This window comes from Carettochelys insculpta, chromosome 6, assembly GCF_033958435.1.
Source record: "Carettochelys insculpta isolate YL-2023 chromosome 6, ASM3395843v1, whole genome shotgun sequence".
In the NCBI taxonomy this organism is placed as follows: domain Eukaryota; kingdom Metazoa; phylum Chordata; order Testudines; family Carettochelyidae; genus Carettochelys; species Carettochelys insculpta.
In genome coordinates, this window is record NC_134142.1 from 59,399,528 (window position 1) to 59,418,981 (window position 19,454).

The 19,454-nt window shown below is 42.1% G+C and overlaps 1 protein-coding gene across 1 annotated transcript in view; it reads right to left on the reverse strand.

Annotated features, from left to right (window-relative positions):
- Positions 1 to 18,078, reverse strand: part of FSIP1 (fibrous sheath interacting protein 1) — a 145,530-nt gene extending 127,452 nt beyond the window's left edge. The window contains exons 1-6 of the mRNA XM_074996964.1: positions 17,943 to 18,078; positions 14,257 to 14,388; positions 11,473 to 11,641; positions 8,479 to 8,651; positions 5,337 to 5,430; positions 1,114 to 1,212 (exon numbers count right to left, since the gene is read on the reverse strand). Of these exons, the coding sequence (XP_074853065.1) occupies positions 1,114 to 1,212; positions 5,337 to 5,430; positions 8,479 to 8,651; positions 11,473 to 11,641; positions 14,257 to 14,388; positions 17,943 to 17,972 (697 nt within the window). The 5' untranslated portion in view covers positions 17,973 to 18,078. The remainder of the gene's footprint in view (positions 1 to 1,113; positions 1,213 to 5,336; positions 5,431 to 8,478; positions 8,652 to 11,472; positions 11,642 to 14,256; positions 14,389 to 17,942) is intronic.
- Between the last annotated feature and the right edge of the window lie 1,376 nt (positions 18,079 to 19,454).

Genomic DNA, 19,454 nt, shown 5'->3' on the forward strand with positions numbered 1-19,454 from the left:
TGGACAAGAACAAATCATGCTGGACCAACTAATTTTCCTCTTTGACAGAGTTTTTGACCTAATGAACAGGGAAGAAGCAGTAGAGGTAATGTATTTTGACTTCAGTAAGGCTTTTGAAGTAGTCCCACGTGACATTCTCATAATCAGACTAGAGAAATATGGTCTAGATGAAATTACTATTAAGTGGATACACAATTAGTTGAAAGACCATATTAAAAAAATATGATTATCAATGTTTTGGTCAAACTGGGTGGCATATAGTATTTAGTGGGATTCCACAGGGGTGATTGCTAGGTCCGATACCATTCAATATTTTCATTTATGATTTAGATAATGAAGTGAAAACTGTACTTGTAAAAATTGCAGATGATACCAAGTTTAGAGGGGTTGTGAGCATTTTGGAGGGTTGAATTAGAATCCAAAATTACTTTGAAAAAATACAGAACTGGTCTGAATTCAACAAAATTAAATTCAATAAAGATAAGTGAAATACAAAATTGACGGCTATCAGACAAGAGGACAGAAGACGAGCCAATAAATGTCTTCAGAATATTAGAGTTGTTATAAAATGATGATGATCAATTGTTCTGTATGCCCACTGGAATTAGGACAAAAATTAAAGGTGTTACTCTACAGCAAGGGAGATGTATGTTAGATATTACAACTCTGAAATTGACTTTCATGAAGATTCTCAACTCCCAAGAAATAGAAGTTTTAAGACCAAGCTGGACACCTGCCACAGATGATCTGGGTTTTAATTGGTTGTACCTCAATACAGGGCCTGGACTTGATACTTCTAGAGGTCCCTTTAAACTCTGCATTTCTATGGACCTATTATTATCACTAGTAGATTAACAGATTAATAGATTAGACAAATTTTTTCACAATTTCCAGAAAGAACCACATTGTTGATAAACTCGTACATTTTTGCAGTCAGAGGTGTAAGTTTACATTACCTATGAATATTATATATATTATGGGAATGTTATTTTTTCCAACATCTACTTGGCACAGATGCTTTCTTTTCAGCCTTGTTTTTTGGAACATTTTACTCATTCAAATACAAAACACAAAAGCTCATTACATGATTATAAAACTGTATTAAGGGCTTACCCTGTACAGCTTGTTTTTCATGGTGGTTATAATCTTCTGAATTAATTTGTGTGTGAAATACTGAAATAAATATTTCATCTTCTTCAGAATGGGAAGGCTCTGTTAATAAGAAGTATATTGAATAACTGTTGAATACATATTTAAATCAGATTTTGTGACTTAATAGTGTGATTTACATAAATTTCTTCAAGTATGACATACTCCAGTCACAGAGGCTTATTATATGTTTTCTTCAAGTAGTTGCAACAATAAAACATGAAATAGAATAGCTGAGAGAGGAAGAGAGGTTATGTGGGAGAAGGGAGGTAAGTAAGGGAGTCCATATGCAAGTAAAAGAATCGTTATGAACAGGGCATGTAGATTGACGGAAAATATCAAAATGTATTATACTGCTTTTGATGTACCTGTGAAATTTGAAAGAGATTTTGAGTAAGTGGGATTACATTTTTTTTCTTTTTATGCTGCTGGATTTTCAAGCCTCTGAAGACCTGAAAATTGTATATGGGGACACAGCCTATGGCTAAATTATTCAGAAGTGTCAGTGGACATGAATAGCCATTTGGGTAGTCATCTAGAGGTTCACTTGAAAGTTAAGCATCCAAGGAATTTTCATAGTGGGTATACTAGCTGTACTCAAGTTCTCAGAAATCCAACTAGCCGCAGTCAATAGTGTGACCTGGGAGAAAAGGGTCCAAACATCCCAGTCTTAAGAACTGCTTCAAGTACTCAAAGTGCCCATCATGCTCTTGAAAAGAATTAGCTGAGGAGTGCTGGTTAAGAAACCCCTCACAGTCTCCTCTGCAATCTGTGCACACTGAAAGAGCACACACTGTAATGAAGCACATACATTTGAGAGATATAATATCAAATACACAACAAACAGCTTGTAATAATATTATCCTTCTCAACTGAAAGCATGATGAAGATTGTAGTTTAGTAGTAACTGAATGTGAGTTTTATAGCTTCAGAGCCTAATTTCTGCCACTACTAGGCCACATATGTTTCTGCTGCTAGTTAGGATGAAGCACAAGTGGCTGAATACAAGTGACTTTGTAGATGTAGCGGGCATTTGATACCATAATCGTGCTAATAACTATTTTCAAAACAGCCTCCTTTGCATCATTTGTTGTTGTCAAATAAAATAAAAGCTAAATATTCAAGCATTACGACACAAGTCAATTATGTTCGGTTATTTATTTTCAATCAGACCAATTTCCTGTGATGCCAAGCATGCAGTATTGACTTGCTCAATGAAAAGAATTATCATGCTACATAAAACTTGGAGGCAAGAAAGACTGTAGAAAAATCTGAACTATGAACAGCTCTCCTGGTGCCATGTACCAAAATCCACATGACCAATATAGCAGTAATTGGCTTTGAAAAGAAAAAAAGGAAATGCTATGTGAGGTTTGTTAATAATAAACAATTTTTCTCTTCGTGTTTTAAAGGCTAAGAGATGCAGTAAAGCACGTTCTTTTTATTAGATGCTGACACCTAGTGGACAAATCTGAATTGTTGTAAAGCTGATATGTAAAGCTTCAAACACAATGAGGAGGCCTGTGGCACCTTAAAGGCTAATGCTACAGCTACACTAGAGAGTATGTCAACAAAATGCCAGTTTTGTAGACAAAATTCAGGGAACATCCACAATAAAAATGTGTTCTGTTGACAGTAAACAGAATGAGGCACTTTTGTTGACAGCCTTCTGCCTCTCCCCCACAAGGCAGAATGCCTTTCTCAACAGAATCTGTTGATAAAAACGCTGCTTAGATGCTCCGGGCACCCCTCTGTAGACAGACAGCGCTTCTGGGTCACTGGGAAGCCCTGTCTGCTGTGCTTCTAGTTGGCCGTTCTGTCGAGAGAACAGATGGGCAGTCTGGCCACTTTGTCAACAGAGCGGATAGCTTTTTCAATCCACTTTGCTGTCTGCCCACAATCGTTCGAAAGAAATTTTGTCAGAAGATACCTTCTGACAGTAACTTCTGTTGACACATCACTGTAGCGTAGATGTAGACCAACAGATTTATTAGGGCATAAGCTGCTGTGAAGTAAAACCCACCTAGTTTTGTGATTTTGCCCATGAAAGCTTATTCTGTAATAAATCTGTTAGTCTTCATGATGCTACAGGACTTCTTATTGTTTTTGCAGATACAGACTAACAGAGCTACCCTTCTGAGACTATGTAAATCTTCTGGTTTTTGCCCCTTAACAATAAATTAAATAAACATAATGCAGTAATTGATGTAAAAATCATCTTCTCCTATGCATTCATCTTTACCGGTTTCAAGAACTCCACTACAAAACTGCATAATTCAGCTATAAAACTACATAACGTCCCTATAGGTCTAATATAAGTGGTCAGGCAACTACTCTGAAAAACCATTCTGACAGAAAAACAATTGTAATCCAAGATTATTCCAAGTAAAGATTCTCTCATTAAATTTTATAACAGCCAGTAATATAACATTTTTAAGTTTGGGATGCATGAGATGGTGAGAATCAAGATTCTATAGTGCAAGTAGGCTACCAAAAGACAACTTTTGGTAATGTTTGCATTTAAGAGTTTAAAATATTTTGAAGATTGAAGAGTTCAAAAACAATAACAACAACCCATTCCGCAACCAAAAAACAAAAACAAAAAAACCCAACAACTGTGTTTAAGAGCTGGGAAAAACAATAAATAATTTTGGAAGCAGTATAAGAATTGCCAAGATAATCCAGTGCAAAGCATGATCAAAATCAAAGGTGACAAGATCAAAGCAGGTGTATTTCCTGCATTTTAAATGGAAAAGAGTTACTGTTAAATTATCCCTTGTAACAATGCTGCAGAGACAATTACCCCCACTGAATGCTGTATGTGACTTCAAACAGCTACCTGGCCCTGGATTTAATAACCAGAATGTTAAAATACATTAAGGTATATTTTTGAAACTCTGAATCTGACTACTGTTGTAACCAGAAGTTCACTTAGCATGAATTCCAGTCCACTTGAAATGTTGAAGTGTAGGCCATGTAAAGAATGTTATAGGCTGCAGATTAAATATCCTTGGTTTAGATACAGCAGCAGAGTTATTTTCTGGATTTCTTTCCACAGTAATTTAAAGTTATTCCATTTGAGAAGCAGCAGCATTCACAGCATTTGTTGGTCCAGCCTCCCTTTTCATTAGGATAGTTACGGCCACAGCCTCACACCACAGGAGACCATATATCTGCTCTGCTGGACAGGGCCTTTTAAAAATGTTTAGCTTTGCTGATGAATATCCAGATAAGGCTGAATGGCTGGGATCAAAGGTCAAAATGTAAATGTGAGAGATAAAAATGCCATTAGTTGGATTCTGAAGACATATATAGGGGTCTGTATTGATTATAATAAAATGGGGTTAGCCAACTCAGTATATAAGGCATCTTAGAATTTTTTTGCCTAGCATTAGCCCTGACTCATCTATTGCAGACATAAGGTATTCATATTTCTCCTTTCTTGCTTCTACTTTAACTTTCAAGTTTACTCAGTCATTTTAAATCATGCAGAATTATTATAAACTAATCGTAAAGCAATACTATCTTGTGAAGGCAGGTGCAGCAGAAAAAAATTCTTTTTTACTCAGTTGCTAAATCAACACAGGCAGCCTCTGCCGACAGAAGTCACTGTCAACAGAGAAGCCTTGGCAGTACCTCTGTTGACAGTGGCATGTACACATAAAAGCAGATCAAAAGAGCAATCCGCCCTGTTGACAGAGAGCAGCCACACTGTCCCGCCTTCTCTCTACAGAATGACTGACCAGAAGCTCTTCAAACAGGGCTGCCCGGGGAACCAGACGTCCTCTCTGTTGACAGAATTGTCTACATGGTAACTCAAGGCGCTACTCCTGATTGGGAACAAGGATAACGCTGCTGAGTGAACAGCTGAGTTTTGTTGACAAACTCTCGACAGAGCACTTCAGCTGTGTAGCTACTCCGTGAGCTTTGTTGACAAAAAGGCTGTTCCATCAACAGAAGCTGCCCGTGTAGACACAGTCCATCTGAGATTTGAAAAAACTGTCTTTACAAATTCTGACAAGCAAGAACTATTTTATTAATAAAATTATAAAACTCCACCTGTTATGTAAAATATGTTATTCTATTCTAATACTAGTGATGTCCTAAAACTTACAGACATATAGCTATAATCAAAATTTAAATTAAGCTATTTTAAACCCTATCTTTTTCCTGTTTTACCAACTTACCAAGAATTCCCTGCAGTGAGGAAGTCAAAGCTAAAAATTTGTTTGTATTCTCTATTTCCTCTTGAGTTCCTGAAGCACTTAATGATGTTACAGACTAGTTAAAAGAGGGAAACATAAATATAAGAAGGCAGCAAATATATGAACAGATTGAAATTACAGTAAAATACTTTTTCTGATGATCTGTCAGAGCTCCAAGCCTAGAAAACTTCAGATCACAGACCAAAAACCTTTTTGTCAATCAAAGTTTTTGGGCAAACATTATTTTCTTACTGTTTTTTCCTTAGTTTTTAGATGATCTGAATGACTTACGCACGATGGCTGTGACTACACTAGCACCCCCTTTCGAAAGAGGGATGCTAATGAGCCACTTTGGCAGATGCTGATGAGGTGCTGCCATGCACATGCAGTGCCTCATTGGCATAATTGCAGCCACATGCATTTCAAAAGTGCTGCTTTCAAAACGCAGGCCACCGGTATAGACAGGGGCCTTGTGAAAGGACCCCCGGACATTGAAAGCCCCTTCTTCCCATTTGGTTTAGGAAAGAAGGGGCTTTCAAAGTCCAGGAGATCCTTTCAAAAGGCCCCATCTACACTGGAAGCCTGTGTTTCAAAAGCGGCACTTTTGAAACGCGCAGAGCCGCCATTATGCTAATGAGGAGCTGCATATGCATGGCAACACCTCATTAGCATCTGCCAAAGTGGCTCATTAGCATCCCCCTTTCGAAAAGGAGGGCTAGTGTAGCCACAGCCTATAAGCATTTATGGAAATGACATAAAATTTTAAACTGTATATACTCTTATAATGACCCTACATGATTATAGGTATAAATATATTATAGCAACCATATCGTTTGATACATACATAAATTTGAATCTTGATAGACCTGAAGTATGATCTATATTGCATATAAGCCATACGTACACTAGCCCCTTTCTTCAAAGAGGACATGGAAATAACATGGATCGAGGAATATCAATGAGGCACTGCCATGCATATGCAGTGCCTCATTAGCAAAATAGTGGCCATGCAAATTTCAAAGCTGCTAACTTTGAAGTGCTGACAGGCAGTCTAGACACGGGTGCTTTGAAATACACTCCCAACTTCAAAATTCCCTTACTCCCAAAACAAAAGGGGGCTAGTGTAGACACAGACACACTTACTGCTTTACGACTTTAAATCTAATTTTATACATGTTATAAGCATGACTGGCAGCACTGCCTATTATTGACATTACGTGACACGTCCCAATATGACTATTTTCATCTACTCATTACCATGCCTAAATATAATTGATTGATCTGAAATATCCCAGACCTCAAACAGATTTTCTGGAAAGTTTCAGCCAAAACAGCTCAGCTATTTCTGAGAATGAAGTTCAGGAAATTATGTTCCACAATGTTAAAAAAATGCAGATGACCCTTTTTGATGAGAAACTCTAATATTCAATCCAATCCATACATTGGAGCAGGAACTTGAAAGAGTGACCTCTTTGTCAGGAATGCACTTTTTATGGTTCCTTTGCAAATTCGGCCAAGTTATGAGTCTGAAAAATTTCAGTCCACCACATGCTCAGAGACTTCTTAGGAGTTTGCAACTAGAATTGTCAAAGATTCTGTGGGCACTTATTCCTTCACAGCTCCTAAATGTGACAAAACTGTGTACAGAACAAATAAACATACTCCACACCAGGAAACAGTGTGGGACACGAATCATGGTGAGATTTGGGACCATCTGGACAAAAACACCAATAATCTGTTATCTAGCAGAGTCCTCCCAGTTCCCAGACACATCTGCTCTGTGCTGGAGAACCCAGGCAGCAGCTGAGGAAACCGAACATTCTTGTCAGTTTTGCCACTATTATGGCAAAACTAAAAAACATGTTAATTTCATACATTTCCTTTTAAGAACACCATATATCGGTGCTTCTAAAAGTAAATTTTAGGTGGTCTTTATTTTGAAAGATTTCAGTAAAATCTGATTCAATCTCTGAATCAGACCAAAAGCAAATTGCAAAATGCTCCCCAAAATTTAGCCAGCTCTATCAGACATCCTCCTATGATGTGTGATTTCTCTGCCAACAAAAATTGTTGCTGTTTTCACAGAGTGCATGGTAATGAAAAAAGCTGCACCAGGGGCTTTGAATGCCCTTTGTTACAATCACCTCTGTCCCTGTGAAGGTTCTATTCACATGTAACTTATATACATCTACTTCCTTTGGATGTTTGGATGCATCCAAAAAGGTCGACAATACAACTTCGTATCATATGAGGAAAATTATGGTGACCTTAGGGTCGGAGGTCTGCTTTGGTCACAGAACTACCACCTTTGACAGAATGTGTAATTGAGCTTTCACTGAGAGCATGCTACATATTGAAACCCACTTGGACAAGGTGATGAGACTGCAAGATACTTTCAGTGAGAAGAGGAAGAAACGTACCAACCATGAAGCTGCAAAGTAGCTTTGTGATGACTTGCAGATCCTACACACAGATCAAATTAATTATAGGAATCTGCATATTGCCAAAGTTCTGATAAGAGTGGTGGGTCATCAGGAATCAATATGTAATAGTAAATACATATTCTCATGAATTTCTTCCATTGTAACATATCTAAAGCTGCTGACAGGTTTTCCCAAAGTGTGTTAGTGCGAGCCTCACAATCAGAGCATACTAAAGAGCACCCTTTGTTTCAGATGACAGATTTTGCTCTGATGTGTGTCCCTTGCAACACCAATACCTAAACCTCAAGACACACATAACATCATATGAGATGCTAAAACATTGTTTATCACCATATTTTTTTTAGAACATTTGTCGTTCCTTTCTCTCAGATTCCCGGACACATTTTAGACAATATTGGACTCTGGTACAGGATAGCTCCCTGTTACACTGCACTTTGTGTGTGCACACAGAGTCTCAGGGGAGGTTCCAGTTGCAACTAAAGAAAATTTGAGAACCAAGACCTGAGGAAGTTTATAAGGTGATTGTAATCATGTACTTTTCTTTCTGCTCGATTCTGTGTTAGTGTCCTTCACCAGTCAAAAAGCATGTTCTTGAAACTAAACCACGACTTTCCACAACAGCATTCTGAAATACTATTTTATTAGTATAAATTAAAAAAAGAAAATCACAAATTTCTAACCTGAAGCTCTTTCCAAAGGTTTGCCCTCACTTCTCTGCCCTGCTGTTTAATTTCTCTTTCTCTAGATTGTTTCTTTGCCAGGATTTTATCCAACTTATTCATCTTCTTTATTGCTTCTTGAATCTGAGGATCTACATCTTTCTGTTCCGTATTTTCTAGATTCATAGAATTAGCTGTAGATTAGATATAAAATAAGATGTGAACTTCAAGCATTTAATCAAAACAAAATCACAAACCGATATGAATTATTTGGCAAGCAGCATGAAATAGGACCATGCACTCAGAAGTACTGCTTTCTATTGATTGGGAGCAGCAGGAAAGAAATATATAGATCTTCTAGAAGCTACCAGAATTGTTCCTTAAGCTGAAGTACTAGATGCTTGTATTTCTGGACACACAGGACCAGAGTTCTTGTTTGGCAGCTATGTAATATTTATTTTGAGGAGCTGATGACCCCTCTGCTCACCCCCTCCAGCAGAACACCTCTGCCAGCCTTCCTGCCACTGGACGCACGTGGGCGCCTGGTGTAGGCTCCTCACCATTCAAGCACTCCCATCACCCTTGGCTATGCTGGGAGGGCTGGAGCCAGCTGCATTGTGCCCCTCCTAGCTGTAACTTGGGCAAGGGGCTGTTTTTGCGCTGGTTGCACAAGTTCTCTCTGCCCTGTGCTTTCAGCACAGTCCCAGGGAACCAGCTTTACCCCCCTGTGCAATGTGACCCCCTTCCCACACAGAGGGGGGCTCCCCAACCCTGCTGGCTGAAGCAGGACCTGGGGTTAGAAGCATTCACTCCCTTGGGGGCTCTGCTGTCCTGCCTGCCGTCTGGCCACGCTGCAGTATCCAATTAGCTGACAATAAATAAAGCCAGCACCATGGATGGATTAGTCCCACAGCCTAGTTTGAAGCTGAGGTGGGTTAATCCTGGGGGTGTGGGAGGCAGGTCAGGGGCTGAGAGGCACTAAGCCTGGAGATGGGGGAGCAGGGTTGGGGGCTGATGGCGTAAAGCTTGGGAATGGAGCAGGCGTGGAGGGTTGATGTGAACATTGCACATTCCTGCTTCAGGGCCAGTCCCCTAAAGTGAAGTCTTGTACTCATTTGCTATCCAATCCAGGAGTGAATGTAACTTAAACTTTCTAACTGGTACAAGTCATTGTGTGCACACTGTTCTCAAAATAGGAGTTACAAAAAGTATGGTTTGACGTTATTTATTAAGGACTGTATTCACATGCATTGCTGCTCCTGAAGTATTGATTTTGTAACTGAATTTGAAAAAAAAAAAAAAAAAAGGCCCTTTTCGCTATTTTGCTTGCACACGCCTGCACTAGATCATAATGCCTCTCCTAAAAATTACTTAACAATTCTGGGCCATATTCTCAGTTGGTATAAACCAGTATGGAACCATAAAAGTCAATGATATATTTTTATATGAATTGCTTCATAAGTAATCCATTTTTAAATTCCTAAAAAGTTATTGACCTCAGTGATGTGGAAAAGTGCTATTATAATACTTTTTAATTTTCAGACATTTGGAACCAGATTCACCTTTACAGGATCACCACACCATCAAGCGTGGGGCTGCCTGTGCTGGGTGGAGGAATTAATCGCAAGGGAGGGTACTAGTAGTCCTCCCAGGTCCACGTTTAATTCAGCTTGGTACATGTTTAAGAGTGACTCTCCCACCTGGCCCAGACATGTAAGATTATTGAACCAATCCAAACCACTCTGGGGTCCTCATCAGACCATTCCCGATATAGTGGAATGGCAATGGTACGAGTTGCCTAACACTGCCCTAGACAAACTTAACCACCACTGGGCTCTGCAGACATGTGACTATTATATGTCACTATTGAATGAAAACCTAGATAGAATCAAACCAACAAACTGAAACTCTTGACCTTTGTACTATATGGACAGTTATTTTCCTTTCCTCTTCTTTTATCTAATTAAAGGACTTAAATAAAAAACATCTCTCCTATACCCACATTAATTCTCTTCTTAAAATATTATCATTGCATACTTTGTTTGCCCCCTAGGCCCCCTCCACACTCCTCCTTCACCCTTTCCAAGAATTTGTTTTTACTGCTGTGTTAACTCAATGCATCTAAAAAATAATTCATTCTTTCAAATTAGTTTTCGCTGAGATGTTTTATTGAATTTAGAACCTTGAGTTTCAGCACTTGAATCTTCAGAGCCTGAGCTAGAAATATAATCTGAAAAACAAAAGCCATAAAAAGACCATCACAAAAATATAAATTACTTCAAATAACATAAAAATATTTGATTTCAATGTTAAATGTCAAACAAACAAATTGCAATTGTCCCATCTGTCATCAAATAGCATGTCCAAAGGACCACAGCAGATTACCATCCAGAAAAGGCACATCCCAGAACATTATGGTATTGTGGTTGAAACACAGGACTGCAAATTAAGCAATTTGCTTTATTTCTCATCCTACCACAGCATCTTGGTGTGACCTGGAACAAGTCATTTAAGCTTTCTCTGCCTGTATCTCCCAATTTGTATGTCAGTACATACTTACTCATCTTTTAGGGAGTAGGAAGTAGTGGGAAGCTTTATTTCATTATTATCCATGAAGTGTATTAACACCTTCCACCTGAAAATCTCCTTTAAGTACCAAGTATTATTATTAGAAAATGCAACACTGTACTTCGTTTTATTCAAAATATTTCTTTTTCAGAAGTATATTGTACAATTGCCATTGGTAGGCTGGTAAAACTGAGATAAATGACAAATACCAGGGCACCTGTCATCCATGACTTTTTTCCCTTCTCCAAGTTAATTTATATAAATAAAAATACGAAATACTAAGATCAAAGTCCTGCTCTCATAGCCACTCAGTGAACTTTGACCCATCCTTCTGTTCTTACAGACACAGACCACCCCATTTGCAGATCCAAAAGTAGAATTTCATCCAAGCTATCTAATAGCAGTTGGCACGGCGGACCAACAAGGTAAATTTTGTCATTTTCATACCTGGAAACTCATTTGCACTTTGCATCTGCTGCTGGAAAATGCAGTTATTTTCTCCCTCAGAAGTCTGTGGAGATGTTCTCATTTTCTTCATTTCATTCTTCACACTATCATCATCTTCATCTTCCTCTAATCTGCTGTTGTCTTCTTTATGATCAAATGGTGAAGAAACCTAAAAATTATGTAAATTCACAATTTCCACAGAAGTATAAATCTTTTAAAAACAGTTTGTTTTCTTTCATATGAGCACTAACAATAGTAACATCAAACCAGATTTTGCAGTTTGGCAAATGCTTCTTTCTAAGGAACACCAAGCAGTTTCCAAAAAAACCCAAAAGCTTATAACACCTCTGAAATGTACACAGATATTATCCTCATTTTACAGATGTGTGAATTGAGACACAAAGTGGTAAATGAGTTGCTCAAAACATCACAGTGCAATAATTGAACTCTGGCATCTTTATTCCCAGACCCTAATATAAAACCATACCACACTCCTTGCCATGAAATTAAAAGTTGCTTTCAAACAAATAGGCTGCGTCTGCACTACAGTTCTGTTTCGAAAGAATGTCTTTCAAAAAGAGAACATCGAAAGATGGTCTTTCAAAACGGAGCATCCACACACACCAGCGGGGACCGAAGGTTCGGTCCGCTCTTCCAAAAGGCCTCCAGCACAATTTCGAAGAGAGCATCCACACATACCAGGGCTCTCTTTCGAAAGAGCAGGGGCAGGAAGTGCCATGGGCAGGGTCGCATGGCGGACGAGCCCGTCTGGGGCCGCTGTCCGCGGTCCCCTTAAAGCCTGCCCCCACCCCTGAACCTCAGCCTGCACACTCCGAGGGCCAGCAACCCTGTCCCCAGGCAGAGCAAAAGTGAGCATGACAGCGGAGGTGGCATACCGGGCCCCTACGGAACCCAAGCAGCACCCCCCCCATCGCAGCTGTCACCAGTGCCCTGGCCATGGTCCTGGTCCCTGTGCTGCAGTGGCTCCGGGTGGCCAGCACAATAGCCACCCTTCTGGACTCCATCCTCAGGGCACAATGTCCCCAGCTGGTCCCCTGGGACATCCACCACCTGTGGAGCTTCCCCACAAGCAGCAACTGGTGGGACCGGCTGGTGCTGGAGGACTGGGCCAATGACTGGTGGCTACAGAACTTCAGGATGACCAAGGAGACATTCCTGGAGCTGTGCCGCTGGCTCGCCCCAGTCCTCCAGCACCGGGACACACACCTGAGGCCAGCACTCCCCCTGCACAAAAGGGTGGCCATTGCCCTATGGAAGCTGGCCACCTTGGACAGTTACCGACCCATCAGCCACCACCTCAGGGTGGGCAAAGCCACCATCAGGGCCATCCTCATTGAGGTAAGCTGTGCCCAGCTCACATTTAGACTGCATGTGGGGGCAGGGGGCAGCCTGGTGAGGGGCATCGTCAGGAGAAGGGTGGGCACCCCAGGGACAGGGGCGGGGATGGGGACGGGCACGGGCGGGCAAGCCGCACCTCATCCCACGCTCACGAGCACACACCTCCTATGCCCTGCAGGTTGTCCAGGCAATCAATCAATGAGGTGCTCCTGAGGCAGCTGGTTTGCATTGGGGACCTGAACGATGCCATCCGGGGTTTCCAGGAGCTGAGCTTCCCCAACTGCTTCAGGACCCTGGAGCAGCCGCGGGGCCTACGTGAAATGCAAGGGCTACCACTCAGTGGTCCTGCAGGCCCTGGTCAATGCCAACGGCCAGTTCCAGGACATCTACGTGGGCTGCTCCAGCTGCACCCACGACGCAAGGGTCTTCCAGAACTCAGGGCTGGGACGTTGTATGGCTGAGGGGACCTTCGTCCACTGGCTCCCCACAGGGGACACAACGATGCCGCCCTGCATCATGGCGGACGCGGCCTACCCCCTGCAGGCCTGGATGATGCGGCCATACACCAGGCACACCCAGCCGAGCCAGGACCTTTTTAATGAGTGGCTGAAGCGTGCCCAGAACACCATGGAGCAGGCGTTGGGCCGCCTCCAAGGGTGTTTTAGATGCCTCTGCACCAGGCTGGAGGTGGGCCTCCCCAACGTCCTGGCGGCGGTCGGGGCCTGCTGCACCCTCCATAACTGGTGGAGGCAAAACACGAGCTCCAAATGCAGGGGTGAGCCATCGAGGCGAGGCACGAGTACGAACAGCCCCCTGCCATATTATTTGGTGTTACATGGTCTCAAAAAGTGTAAGAAACACTGGCCTAGAGGACACTGGACAGCTTGCGGGCTGGTGGCATCAAGGAGCTAACATCCATTTAGGCGTAAAAAGTCTCCCTCACACTGGAGTTGGAAGTTTGGGGTGGGGAGGATGGGGGAGGACAAGGTGATTCACAATCCTTGGTACCCTATGAATTGTCAAACTGTCAGTCACAAGTTACATTTGTGCAGACCTTTTGTCATCAGTGGGATAGTGATGGTTTACCTTATGGCAGAATTTAGTTAACAAGTTGCTTAGTGGTGTATAAAGCAGAATAGGTTCTTGACTAACACAGAAAAAAAGTAATACAGGTAGTCATTAAAACAAGCAGATATTTACTCTAAATACACATAAAGAATTAACCTGTGTAGACAGTCACTCTTGAAACTAGAACTGCATTTAAAGTTATCTTCTTTCCATGATAATACTCCCTAGCATTTACATATCAATTTTCTTCCACAAAGTACTTTATAAATGTTTCACAAAAAGTCTATTCTTTTCCTTTGACAGATGAGGGAAATGAGATACACAGAGGTTGTTATCTGCCAAACTCATAGTAATTACCTCTGATAAGCAGGGCTCTGGCGATAGAACCTCCAACGATGCACTTAAAGCTCTGCTTACAGGATGAGCTCTTGAGCTAGACGCAGGCCTTGAAATTTCATCTAAATTTCCCCTCGTAATATCCATTGTGCTCTAAAATGGACAGAGAACAAATGCTACCACTTATCAATAGCTTACTTATTAATGAAAAAAAAAATCCCACAAGGCTTAAGTAACAAATTAAAACTGGAAGTTTTACCCTTACCAAATGATACAGCCTTTACGTGGTCCCAGACCCAGCCAACATTTAAATAGCTTGATGGCAGGCATACACAGTATGTTCAATCCCTAAAAATGGTCTCACCAAAATGAAATACCAAAACAAAACATTATAAACTTTATCTCAACAGCAAGATATACGTATTTAGTGGACATACAGAAAACATCTCAATAAAGTGATATCAAATGCACACTACATTTTGATTTCTCAAATGGCCGTGGGTGATATGACTTTCATTTCAATGTAAGGTGTACCATATTATTAATTGTTATTATTTAAAATCATATATACAGAACAGTATGCTTATGGGGCATGTTACAAACACAGAAACAGCGCAAGTATGGCATAAAGGAGAACATTACAGTACTTGTTATTTATTCTGCTTTGCGAAGCTTTTAAAACATTCAATCAACAGCCTCCTCAACCTCTATCTTGGCTGCAGCACTTCAAATTAACATTCATATTAAAACATTTTATATAATTATAAAGTAATAAAATTATTTATGGGAAGTTGTGAAAGTTCATGATGTATTTTTCATCTGTCCTCCATGTTCACTACTTTAGTGTTCAATTTGACTTTTCTCTTTTTTTCCTTTCCTTTGTACATTCTCTTGCTCAGTCCTATCTTTTCTTACTCTTTAAAATAATCCTTCTTTTACTTGAGATCCCTATTGACTAAACTCAGTATTTTTGAACTAGTTTTGTCTTGTCTACACTTACTTTCTATTTGCTTTGTAAGGCTGTTTGTTTATCTCACACATTTGGGGAGTATGGTGTCTGAAGCTTTGGGAAAGTTATCTGGGCTTAGAGTGTGCCATTGCTCATCCTTCCATAACTAAATAAGATCAACGTACCATGTTACTCTGTTGTGATCTTTCAGATATACTGTCCTGAAATAGTTAACATGAAAAATATATTTTAATTTTATTTCTCTTTATAGCTGGATTTCTGAGGTGTTCAAATATTCTCAAACTTAGTCCAAAAATGGCCACTTTGGGCATAGTTGTTTTTTAAAAATCCATTTTTTCCCACTAAAACAAAAATTTGGTCTTACATTTTTAAATTTCTTTCCTTCGTTTATCTGTTTCCAATAGAAAAAAAGGGAGAGGGGGAGGAAGAGGGGTAGAGAAAGAACACCTACCTCAAAAAGTGAAAAAAAAATTAAAACTAAACTTCATAGATATTTTTGCAAAACATTTTAATGAAAATTGTTCTTTTTCAAGAAGTGTAAAAAAATATGACCAAAATTCCACATAAGGCTAAGTGCAAGCTATTCACCCAAAATTAGATCACAAGTCCATGTGAAATAAGGTATTTCAGTCTATTGTACATATTTCTTAGGGTTGCTAACAAAACATGCTAATAACAAATGTGAAAGAGAAAACATAAACACAGAGACATAGGATACTAGAACTGGAAGGAACCTCAAGAGCTCAAGTCCAGTCCTCTGCACTCATAGCAGAATCAAGCACTATGTAGACCAGGGGTGGCCAATAATTTTCACAGCAGGGCCACTCCACAAATTTTAGTACTGGTTGCAAGTCCAAAAGAAGGGGCGGGACCTCAGGCTAAAGTGATAGGGCTACTGAAAAAGACAGAGTGTGAGTGTGAAAGAGAAACACTGTGTGTGAAAGAGAGACAGACTTTGTGTCAGATTGTGTGTGTGCTGCAGTGTATATGTGAGAGTGACTGAGTGTGTGGCACAGACTGGAGATGCGTAACAACTGACACAGAATGTGTGTGCTGGCTATTGGTGGGTAAATTTCTGACAGAAGCCACCCTCTGTCTCTTTAAGAGAAATCCATCCGGCTCTGCTGTCCCCCGCTGGGTCCCCTGCTCTGCACTCCTGAATAACTTACCTTCCACACCTCAGATTGGAGCAGCTCCACTGTGTGTCTCTCTCTCTTTCCCCAATCCCTGCTCAACAGAGATGGGAGACAGAGCCTGACTTCACACTATCCTCTCCCCTCCGTGCTCTCCCAGTCGGCACAGCTAGCAGGAGAATCTTAAGAGCAGCTTGGCTGCAGAAAGAACAAAGTTGGTGGAGGTGCAGCTGAACACATGCTGCTGGCTGTAAGCATGCATGCTCTGCTAATCAGCTGAGCAGAGGGCAGAGAAAAGCTTGGAGGCCCAGCCCCCAGGGCATGATTTTGTCCACCCCAATCTAGACCATCCCTAACAGGTTTGTCTCATCTGTGCTTTCAAATCTGCAATCACAGAAATTCCACACCCTCCCTAGGCAATTTATTCCAGCATTTAACCATCCTGACAATTAGCAAGTTTTTCTTCATGGCCATCTTAAATCTCCCTTACTGCAATTTAAGCCCATTGCTTCTTGTCCTATCCTCACAGGTTAAGAATAATTATCTCCCTGCACCCTGCAACAACCTTTTAAGTACTTGAAAGTTGTTTACACCTCCACCCTCAATCTTCTCTTTTCTAGACTACACTACCCCAATTTGCTAACCAAACATATGGCAATATCTTCTATTGCACCAGCTTCTGGTGATGTAAGAGACCAGCTCTTGAGCTACACAGCACTCTTCTTCAGGTGCAGGAAAGGTATGCTTTTAACAATTGTTTTTAAAAAGATTACCTTTCCCAAGCCTGAAGAAGAACTCTGTATAGGTCTAAAGTTCACTACCAGAAACTGAGCCATAAAAGATGTTGAGCCTGACCCAGCTAGTCACTTTCATCTGTCATGCTTCCCTCAAAGTGCTAGTGATAAGTAGTGCCGCCAGACACCACTAACCACTGCATGGCCACCTTCAGCGCCCTGTCCCCTGTGCGTGGGTGCATCAGGAGCAGTGCAAATGCAGGCAGCAGAGGTCGCTGCTCTGGCCCAGCAGCATGGAGCCCCTCTTGCTGAGGCAACCAGCGGCATGTGCAGCCCTGGCTGCTCTACGCGCTGTTTGAAGGGAGCTCTTCAGGTGACACGCTGCCTTCGTGACAGGCGACTCAGCGAGGGCACAGTCCTGGGGGCGGACTCCACCCCAGACCCTCAAGTCGCAGACCTACCGAGGACAACAGACAGGAGGCCACAATTAAAAGCCCCACAACGTGCGCAGCTCCCTGACAGCACCCGACCCGACCCGACCCGGCCCCTACACTCACTTTGAGCGAGCACAGCTGGACTCGGACACAACGGCTCAGCACGAGGCCGTGCGCCCCACTCTGCTGCCCTCCCTGAGCCTCCGGCCGCACCCAGCCCCTTCCCAAACGCGCCGCACTCGGAGGCACCGCACAGCACCTACGGCCCCTGTGAACGCCGTTTCCATGCCAACCAACAACACTATGGTCCCCACTTCCTCGTTTACGTCTCGCGAGAACTGTATCCCCGCGCTCTTTACGGCCTGTGCTGTCGTCAGAGAGTGGGTAGTTCCATTCGCGGGGAATGGGGTAGGAAGCTCTGTCCAGAGCAGGTTACCTGTGTGCGCTTCGTTGAGGGAGGATTCATCTTCCTCTCACCCGTTCACGGAATGGGGGCTCCGCGTCTCTCAGGACGATGTGAGCATGCGCAGCACCACTCGTTTCCTCGGGACCCGCCAGTTTAATTGACAGTGTTCTGCTCGGGCGGCTCCGACTGGCGCCGTCTACTCCCGCCTCAGGTTTAGCCCTGACCCCGTGGTGGCGGAAGGTGACACCCGGCTTCGCGCGAACAGTATCTTCGCCACCCACATACCCGCCCCTGGCTGCTCCTCATGTCAGCTGCGCGTCGGGGAAGCGCAGGTTTGGAGCCGGGGGCAGCAGCCCGGGGCAGGACGCTGCACCGGTTTCATTTAAAGCGGCAGTCCCTTCTTGCAAAAGCTCGGGTGTGAAGCGGCACGAGGCACTGGGGCTGCCAGGCGGTTTCTGCCCAGGTTCCCCCGGGGGGCCCCGAAAGCGCTCCCCCTGCACCGAGGGCGAGGACAGGTGAGAGCCGTTTCTGGGAGACTTCCTGTCAGGAGTGGCTCTCCTAGGGTGGGTTCCTGAATTGTTTCCAGGCCCTCAAAGGAAGGAGCTTATCAAACAAATAAATCCTTCACAGCAGTTTCTGCCGAGCCTAGATGGTAGGCTGGCTAAGGCATGAGACTCTCGCCGTGCAGCTGCTTGAAGACGACTGATTTCAAGTTCATCTACATACTTAACAAAAATGGAGTTGGTGTGGGGCTTGCCCTGCCACCTTTTCTCATGTTTCACACCTAGTGCTACAAATTCTTTCATTGATAGTAAAATAAAAAAAGCAGTAAAATAGTATGTTAAAGACTAACAAAATAATTTATTAGGTGAGCTTTCGTGGGACAGACCCACTTCTTCAGACCATAGTCATACCAGAAGAAACTCAATATGGCTATGGTCTGAAGAAGTGGGTCTGTCCCATGAAAGCTCACCTAATAAATTATTTTGTTAGTCTTTAAAGTGCTACTTTACTGCTTTTCTGTTTTGATAATCTATAGACTAGCACGGCTTTCTCTCTTTTACTAACTGATATTAAAGATTTTGTTTGGAAAAAATGTAATCAAGTAGGAAAATTGGGACCAAGGAAAACACAGTATTCATGGTATTGTAATCTAGCCTTGCTGTATGCTCAGTCTGAGGTCATTTTCTCTACATTACAAACTTTGGCTGGCTATGGTGGGCATAAGGTGTGACCTGCGACCTACATAGCTGGGCCAGCAAACTCTCCTGTAAATTCCATTATATAGGCAATGCTGTGTGTTAGTACACTTTACCTCTCTTGAGGGAATGGGAATAGGCTGCACCAGCAAAAATACAGTTTTGCCCCTATAAAATGTCCTTGTGAGGCACGCTTTATTACATTTTCATACCAGCAAATCATTCCTAATGTAGACAAGTCTGGCCTAATTCTCTGCAATGATTCCCATCTCAGGCTGCCTTTCAGCTGCGACAAAGTGTGGGAATACCAGCAACTTTAAAATTCCTGCTGAAGCTAAACCCT